Source organism: Cebus imitator, unplaced genomic scaffold, assembly GCF_001604975.1.
Source record: "Cebus imitator isolate Cc_AM_T3 unplaced genomic scaffold, Cebus_imitator-1.0 Scaffold590, whole genome shotgun sequence".
NCBI lineage: Eukaryota > Metazoa > Chordata > Mammalia > Primates > Cebidae > Cebus > Cebus imitator.
Window position 1 is genome coordinate 179738 of NW_016107905.1, and position 9699 is coordinate 189436.

The 9699-nt window shown below is 40.2% G+C and overlaps 1 protein-coding gene across 1 annotated transcript; it reads left to right on the plus strand.

The window, feature by feature from the left end:
• Positions 1-576: 576 nt before the first annotated feature.
• LOC108294600 (disintegrin and metalloproteinase domain-containing protein 21-like) lies at positions 577-5201 on the plus strand. Its single transcript, XM_017516513.2, is given in 2 exon segments — positions 577-2936; positions 2938-5201. Coding segments are annotated over 2 exon segments (2163 nt in total). The 5' UTR covers positions 577-2277; the 3' UTR covers positions 4442-5201.
• The last annotated feature ends 4498 nt before the right edge of the window (positions 5202-9699 follow it).

Here is a 9699-nt window from a genome sequence, read left to right on the forward strand (position 1 = left end):
CTCAGTTTTGTGCTGGAAACTTAGGGCCCTGGTGGTGGTGTAGGTACCAGAGGGAATCCCTGGTTTGCAGGTTGCAAAGACCGTGGGAAAAGCCCAGTGTCTGGCCCTGGAGTGCAGGGTACAGACCCTAATGGATTCCCTTGCCTATGAGTGGGAGTTCCCTGTCCCCTTGTGCTTCCCAGGTGAGGCAATGCTCCACCCTGCTTCGACTCGCCCTCCTTGGGCTGCACCCACTGTGTGACCAGTCCCAATGAGATGAACCAGGTTCCTCAGTTGGAAATGCAGAAATCACCCACCTTCTGCATTGATCTGCTGGGAGCTGCACACTGGAGCTGTTCCTATTTGACCATCTTGCTAGCAATCCCTCCCTATAGTTTTTAAATTGCTTCTTATTTAATTGCCTTCCTTTAAGAGTATTATTTTGTTATAATTTATATGGAAAGAAGTGAAAGGCATTTGCTTTTCCCTAGTATGTTTAATAAAAATTTATTTTGTATTGTTAGTAGTTTAGAAAACTCAGGTTCTAAACTATTAATAATACAAAATAACTATATTGTAATGAGATAAATAATTGAATTTACTATTGTCAAATTTTAGAAAATCTTTATTGTCTTTTATGTATGAGTTATAATATTTCAGGGTTTTTCAGTTATAATATTTCAGATTTTTCTTGTACAGTGACTAATTTTGATCATTCATAATTTGATGACTTCATAAAGTCCATTGCTTAGCCCCTTTCAGGGTCTTTATGGATGTCTGTACAATGAGGATTCCTGAAGCATAAACTTTGTAATCCTCAGATTAATCTGGTTTTGATCATATTATAATTATTTATTTGTTTGTCTCTACACAGGCTCAGGGCTTATTATCCTCACTTTTGACAGTCATTTGAGACTATGATGAAATATACGGGCCCTCTTCTCAGCAAAAAAAGGGCACAAAATATGTAAAATATTGAATACAATATTATAGACCTCCTGAAGCTTATTTTTACTCCTGCCACAAATTTCTGCACTAAATTGATAATTTAGTTAACGTATTATATTTTAATTTTCTTTCTCTAGTATCTAGCACAATGTGCTGCATTTTGTATGCCCAAACACATAAAGGATTGTTTAATAAATAAAGAAATGGATGACTGTTGCCAGCCAGATTGTATGACAGGTGCAGAAATTCCCCACTTTCAAAAATTGTTGGTAAATATAATGAGCAAATATTGGGAATTTTCCCAGCCAATCTTAAAATACCAGACTCTCCAATGGTTTTTCCTTAATGACAAGAGTTTCTTTTCCCAAGACTTCTATACTATGGAGATTCTAATTTTCTCTTCTGAAAGCATTTCCTTTCCTCTTCGGTACTCTCCTGTCAGTAACTGGGAAGAGAAACATTATGCTCTCCATACCCTTAAATGATGTCAGTGTTTTATAAATCTTTTTCTTTTCTAAAAAATTATAATACAATATGAATACATTTTAGTAGCATTCATTTGTAATCCAAGACACTTCACCGCCCCTCCTCTTTTTTTCTATTTTTCATTGTACACAGAGCTATACAAGGCATTATAGAAAATACCAAAATGAATGAAAATCATAAACTCTGCAGTCAAGAATCTTTCAGTCTAATAAAGTTATGAGCAAAGATGAATACAATGAGAAGATAGAAAAAACTTAGAGATTAAACTAAAGTAAATCATAAAACTGATGCAACTTGACACAGAATTGTGATTATTTTTGATGTCTCCAGTTTTGACAGTCAAAGGAGACACTATCAATAGTTATTACAAAAGCAACACGCATTAACTAATATTATTTTGGACAAATTGAGATATAGAGCCACCCTACTCTTAAGGTTTTTTACTTTTGCTTTTACTTTTTATTATAGGCATTTTCATACCGCCTGTAAAGACTGAGGTAACTATTTAAATACCCATCCTCTAACTTTAACTATTTTCACCACTTGGCCAATGTTGTCTTATCTATGACCCCAACTCCCCAACCCCATTTACTAAAAGCAAATCCAAAGCATTTTCTTGATTCATCAGTCAGTTTTTCACCACTCCATTCTTTTTCTCCCCTGATTTCCTTTCTTATCCCCATTCCAACCTATCTTTTTATTTTTACTTCCAGCACTGCAGTTCTGATCTAACTTTGCCAGGACACAGATCCATAGGGTCAGCCCTGCATCCTGAGCAGCTCAGAGGGAGGAACCAGACCAGCAGTGCCTCACACCTTGTCCTCTTCTGCTCTGGACAGATGGCTCCATAACAACAGCTTCGTAATGTTAGTAGATGGGACCCTGCTGCACATCAGGGTCACTCTTCTGCTGCTCTTGCTTGGGGTGTGTTTGTCCATTTCTGGCTATTTTCAGGCTGGGCCCTCCCAACATCTCACTTCCCCAGAAGTGGTGACCCCCTTGAAGTTGATCAGCAGGGGCAGAGGTGCAAAGGCTCCTGGATGGTTGTCCTACAGCCTGCGGTTTGGGGGCCAGAGACATGTTGTTCATATGAGGGTCAAGAAGCTCTTGGTTTCTAGACACCTCCCAGTGTTCACCTACACAGAGCAGCATGACCTCCTGGAGGATCAGCCCTTCATCCCAGATGACTGTTACTATCATGGTTTTGTGGAGGGGGCCCCTGAATCGTTGGTTGTTTTCAGTGCTTGTTTTGGGGGCTTGCGAGGAGTATTACAAATAAATGGTCTCACTTACAAAATTGAACCCATCAGGCACTCTGCCACATTTGAACACCTGATTTATAAGATAAACAGTAATGAGACACAATTCCCAGCTATGAGATGTGGCTTAACAGAGAAGGAAGTAGCACGCCAACAGTTGGAATCTGAAGAGGCTGAGAACTCAGCTCTGGAACCAAATTCTGCTGGTGACTGGTGGACCCATGCGTGGTTTCTGGAGCTGGTTGTTGTGGTGAACCATGATTTCTTACTCTCAAAGCAATATCTCAAAGGTGCAAGAGGATGTATTTCTTGTTGTCAACATAGTGGATTCCATGTATAAGCAATTAGGTACTTACATACTTTTGATTGGAATTAAAATTTAGAATCAAGGAAATGTTTTCCCAATGGCAAGCATAGAACAGGTCCTGAACGATTTTGCCCAATGGAAACACGTCAGTCTTTCCCAGCTACAGCATGATGCTGCACATATGTTCATAAAAAATTCACTTATAAGTATACTTGGTCTAGCCTACGTTGCAGGAATATGTCGTCCACCTATTGATTGTGGAGTTGATAATTTTCAAGGTGATATGTGGTCTCTTTTTGCCAACACTGTGGCCCATGTGTTAGGTCATACTTTGGGTATGCAGCATGATGAAGAATTCTGTTTTTCTGGGGAAAGAGGTTGCATCATGAGTACTTTCAGAGTTCCAGCAGAGAAATTCACCAATTGCAGTTACGCTGATTTTATGAAGACCTCTTTGAACCAGGGATCATGTCTGCATGATCCTCCCAGATTGGGGGAAATCTTTATGCTAAAGCATTGCGGGAATGGTGTGGTTGAAAGAGAAGAGCAGTGTGACTGTGGATCTGTACAGCAGTGTGAACAAGATGCCTGTTGTCTGTTGAACTGCACTCTGAGGCCTGGGGCTGCCTGTGCTTTTGGGCTTTGTTGCAAAGACTGCAAGTTCATGCCATCAGGGGAACTCTGTAGACAAAAGGTCAATGAATGTGACCTTCCAGAATGGTGCAATGGATCATCCCATCAGTGTCCAGAGGATAGATATGTGCAGGACGGAGTCCCCTGTAGTGACAGTGCCTACTGCTATCAAAAGAGATGTAATAACCATGACCAGCATTGCAGGGAGATTTTTGGTAAAGATGCAAAAAGTGCATCTGAGAATTGCTATAAAGAAATCAACTCTCAGGGCAACCGTTTTGGTCACTGTGGTATAAATGGCACAACATACCTAAAATGTCATATCTCTGATGTCTTTTGTGGGAGAGTTCAATGTGAGAACGTGAGAGACATTCCTCTTCTCCAAGATCATTTTATTCTGCAGCACGCTCATATCAATGGTGTCACCTGCTGGGGTATTGACTATCATTTAAAGATGAACACACCTGACATTGGTGAAGTGAAAGATGGTACAGTGTGTGGCCCAGGGAAGATCTGCATCCACAAGAAGTGTGTCAGTCTATCTGTCTTGTCACACGTCTGCCTTCCTGAGACGTGCAATATGAAGGGGATCTGCAATAACAAACATCACTGCCACTGTGGCTATGGGTGGTCCCCGCCCTACTGCCTGCACAGAGGCTATGGGGGTAGTGTCGACAGTGGCCCAGCATCTGCAAAGAGAAGAGTTTTCTTGACAGTGATTATGATTCCTTCTTTGTCTGTTTTTATTTTCCTGTTTACTGTTGGTCTTCTTATGTATCTACGACAACGTTCTGGTCCCAAGGAGACTAAGGCTCATTCATCAGGTTAAGAAAATGTCTCTAACTTAATATTCCATGCATTATTACACTTTAGTCTCTTGGCAGTAGAAATGTTAGTACATCCCTGAAAGTGAGCACATTTCTGACCATTCCCAGAAAGCTGCAAAGATCTTCCCTTACGTCAGTACCACAAACATTGTCATTAAGTGCAGGTGATTCTTAACGTGTTTGTATCTATTGTTCTTTTTTTTAATTATTATTGTTGTTCATTTTTTTAAGCAGCAAATAAAGCTACATTCTTCCCTCACATTAGTCCTTGTTATGTTTCTTGTGCATGGAGATGACTTATAGAAAAGACATGAGATATGTCTACATTAGAGTGTCCGGGGTAAGGCTTACCTTGCTACTGACATTTATCAATGTGGGAAAATTACTTAAATTTTCTGATGTTCTGCTTCAAATTCTTAAAGTGGGTAGGGATGATAATAATATTTGTTCCACCCAACTTTTTGGTTTATTTGGTAACCAAAAGAGATAAATAACTGAATGTTTGTTAAGTATAAACAAATTGTAGTTTGTCTGATAAAAGCTCTTGACCTTGCTTCCTGTGTGCTTCCTAGCTCTTTGTCTTAATTTAGCAGTTTGGATATTTTTTTTGGAGCATTTGCTTTGCATACCAAAATATAAACTCCATGAGGGCGTGGTTATTTTTATCTGTTTTGCTTACTATTATATCCTCAATACCTGCAACAGTGCTTAGTACACAATAAATACTTAAATGAAGTAATGAATTTGAATGGAGTATTAAATAGATGAAATTCATCACAAGGCTGGGCGCAGTGGCTCACACCTGTAATCACAGCACTTTGGGAGGCCGAGGCAGGTGGATCACGAGGCCAAGAGATCGAGACCATCCTAGCCAACAAGGTGAAACCCCGTCTCTAAACATATAAAAATTAGCCAGGTGTGGTGGCATGTGCCTGTAGTCCCAGCTACTCGGGAGGCTAAGCCAGGAGAATTGCTTGAACCCAGGGTATGGAGGTTGCAGTGAGCTGAGATTGTGCCACTGCATTCCAGCCTGGTGACAGAGCAAGACTGTCTCAAAAAAAGAAAAGAAAGAAATTCATCAGGAAAAGTGAAAATAATATTTTGCTACCTTGAAGATGTCATTCTCATCCTCTTTTTTAAACTACTGGATCTCTTACTCAAAATTAAACTTCGAATACTTAAAATATGTTCATTTAAAATTCTGCTGTTTGAACATGGCATACTTTTCTGGTCTTTTTCCCCCCAGTTTGTCTTCTCCTCCATCTATTCTCAGTGTTTTTGGAAAGCTTGTCTCTTGAAAATACAGATTGAATTAGATAGCCTTGATTCAGTTAACTTCTGAGTGGCACTCTGTAGATTGAGTCAAATGACCCTTTGAGTATCATTTTTCATTACACTTTCCAACTCTACCTATTTTATGTTTATAATATATTTGGCTGTGTCATTCTCTGTGTATTTGTACATGCCATCCTCATTCCCCAAATGTTGTTTACCACCCTCCTTCTACTCCCATACCCTGGAAAACTCCTATTTTCTCTCCATAGAGGTTAAATGTTATATGTTCGTAGAAGCATCCCTTATGAAACGGTAAGAGTTCCACTTGTGTGCCCCTGTCACTTTGTGGTCACTCCTTTATGGTTTGATGCCCTCTAGGAATAGAGGTAGAAAGGGTCCAATAATGTGCTAAGACAAAGGACATCTAGTGGAGCCATACAAGGAGGGAGGAGTGAATCAAGAATACAATCTGGTTAAATCAGAGAAAGCTCCACATTTTGTAAGTGTGCACATCCATATGGAGACAAAAGATAGCTGCTCCAGTATGTTGGTTCTTTTTTGAAATGGTTTATTATAAAAAACTGTTGAAGTTGATTACAGTAAAGTTTATCTGCCCAATGTTCTTTTATATTTGCTGAGTTTTGTATTTCTGCTTGAGATTACTTTGAAATAATCCTTTTTTTTTTCTGGAATTACTTTGGTTTCCGCTTTTATGCTTAATTGTGGAATTTATTTTGCTGTAAGGAATGAGATAGATATCTAATTGTATACTTTTCCAAATGGGCAGTGAGTTATCCTGATACAATAAATCCTTGATCACTGCTTTGGTGGTAAATTGGGATCCTGTATTGCATTTTAAAGTTAATTTGTTAGAGTCACCTTAATTTACTTATAAATTTTTACAAGAAGAAGTGCATTTTGCAATATTCTTATTTTTGGAAAAGCCGTATACTTTATATTCATTGAGTTACTTAGAGCTATATCATCAATTATATCAGGATTGAAGGATATAATTAACATTTTTATAACAAGCATTGAGTCTTACCTCTTGTTTTAATGTAGATTGTCTAAAAATCAGACCCAGAGACAGGATTTAGGTCGAGTTAGTTTTTTGGGGAGGCACAAAACAGGATAGACTAATGAACGAGTTTTCTCTTTGTACTACTGGAGTCATTCCTGTGGGCTCTCAGAAGTCATGTGAAACACAGCTTGGAATAATACTCCACGGTTCAGGAGAAAGCTGTAAGGAAAAGAATACCTGAGATACAAACACTTGAAGTGGTAAGCTCTCAGAGCACAGAAATTGTCTGCCATGGCTGCAAGTGAACTCAAGTGGGACAGGAAGATGTAGGGTGAGTTTTCAGCATCTACTCTACCCAGGTTCCTTAGAAAACATATGCTGAAGCAGGGATTAAATCTAAATGGTTTATTTGGAAAATGCAATCCTAGGGAAATGAGAGTAAAAGTAAAGGTTTTTGGGGCTGGAAAGTATGGTACAGCAGATGCTGGTGGTACCCACCTGTATCCTCTTAGGCTGACCCATGAGGTTGTCTGTCTTGAGGTGCTGATGACAAGTCCTGTACACACTAATGGCTTTCTACTTTACGGGGGTGTGCTCAGACCATTCATGGAGTAGGCTGGAAGCAAGAAGGAGTTAATGCATCTAAAGCAATTCTCAATCGATGAGCGACGTTGTACGAATGAGCATCACAACTCCCCAAGGCACCACGCGACGGCGCTAGGGCCCAAGGGACCAAGTAAAGCGGTACAAGAACAGGAAAACAGGAACGCGACCTCCCCACCAACAAACCAAAAAAAACCCAAAAAACTCTCTTCACAAAGTCACAAAGGAGTATCTACTCAAAAAGCAGACGGGAAAAAGGCTCACTCGAGACGATCCCACCCCAGACGATCCACCCTAGAATCCCCCACAAAAGACGTCCTAACAAACAGTAACCCAAACGGTATTAACAACAACTGAGGCACAAAAAGGACAGCCACAGAACCCACACCCACAAACCCCAGCCATACAAACCAACCCAACGGAAACCAACCCATATCACCACCGAGAATATCAAAAACAAGACGAACGAAAATAAGCTGATCCTAATGCAAGTCCCGCAGGTACAAAGACCAGAGCACGCAAACATGAAAAATAGAGCAACCACAACCAACAAAACAAAGGAACAAGAAAACAAGGTCACAGGACACATTAAGAAAACATGGACACCGCGCGAAAAGCTTCAAGACTGTAATCCCAGCACGTAAAGACACCAAAAAAGAAGGATCACCAGGGCAAGAAAACGAGACAAGACGCAGCAACATGCAGAAACAACGTCCCAACGAAAAAGAAAAAAAAAAACCTGTGATTTTTAAAAATTATTATACTTTAAGTTCTGGGGTACATGTGTAGAACGTGCGGGTTTGTTACATAGGTATATATGTGCCATGGTGGTTTACTGCATCCATCCCCCCATCATCTACATTAGATATTTCTCCTATTGTTACCCCTCCCCAATGCCCCAACCCCTGCTATCCCTTCCCCACCCCCTGACAGGCTCCAGTGTGTGATGTTCCTCTCCCTGTGTCCATGTGTTCTCATTGTCCAACACCCACTTATGAGTGAGAACATGCAGTGTTTGGTTTTCTGCTCTTATGTCAGTTTGCTGAGACCAATGGAACAGAGGCCTCAGAAGTAATACCACACATCTACGACCATCTGATCCTTGACAAAACTGACAAAAGCAAGCAATGGGGAAAGGATTCCCTATTTAATAAATGTTGTTGGGAAAACTGGCTAGCCATATGCAGAAAGCTGAAACTGGACCCCTTCCTTACAACTTACACAAAAATTAACTCCAGATAGATTAAAGATTTAAACATAAGACCTAATACCATAAAAACCCTAGAAGAAAACCTAGGCAATACCATTCAGGACATAGGCATAGGCAAGAACTTCATGACTAAAACAATAAAAGCAATGGCAGCAAAAGCCATATAGGCAAATGGGATCTAATTAAACTTAAGAGCTTCTGCACAGCAAAAGAAACTATCATTAGAGTGAACTGACAACCAACAGAATGGGAAAAAATTTTTGCAATCTACCCATCTGACAAAGGGCTAATATCCAGATTTTTTATTTTTTTGAGATGGAGTCTCGCTCTGTCACCAGGCTGGAGTGCAGAGGCATGCACCACCACATCCAGCTAATGTTTGTATTTTTAGAAGCTGGTTTCACCATGTTGGCCGGGATGGTCTCGATCTCTTGACCTCATGATCTGTCTGTTTTGGCCTCCCAAACTGCTGGAATTACAGGAGTGGGCCACCAAGCCCAGCCAAACCCTGTGATTTGATTCCATAGATGGCACACATAAGCCTCTCACAAAGGTCATAAACAGTCCTTCCACTGACTCTTATGGTACAAACACTTGCCACATCACCAGATGTTATGGATGGCCCAGAAGTCAGCCCTGTACAACTTGGATTTGCTCACTTGCTCCTCTCACTAGACTGACAGGCACCAAAGATTACATGGTGATAGCGTGGTGAATATTTCAAAAATGTGGAATAACTTGGCTCTCCTATGTCTGATATTGTACAATCTGTCTGCTTCTATGGACTGACATGGATGCATGTAGATACACAGATGCCAATAGGACAGAAGAAAAAGCACAACAAACCCCAATCTGTTGGGCCACAAATTTCACTCTGACATTATTTGTGAACCACACTTGTCCTTTTATCCCATGTGGTAATAAGGTCTATGAAGTGTTGGGGACTCAGATACCTAACGCCTTTGTCACCAGATACTCCTCCTTCAATGCCAGCCAAATTATAAACTTGGGCTCCTTTATTCATAAAGTAGTGCCATGCAAGTGTACTAGATGAGCTATAGAATATTCACTTACAAGTCACAATTCTAAGTTCTTTTCCATTCTGAGATTCATTTTTCCAGGTTTTGAAACTTATGAGATGGAAAGGGCAA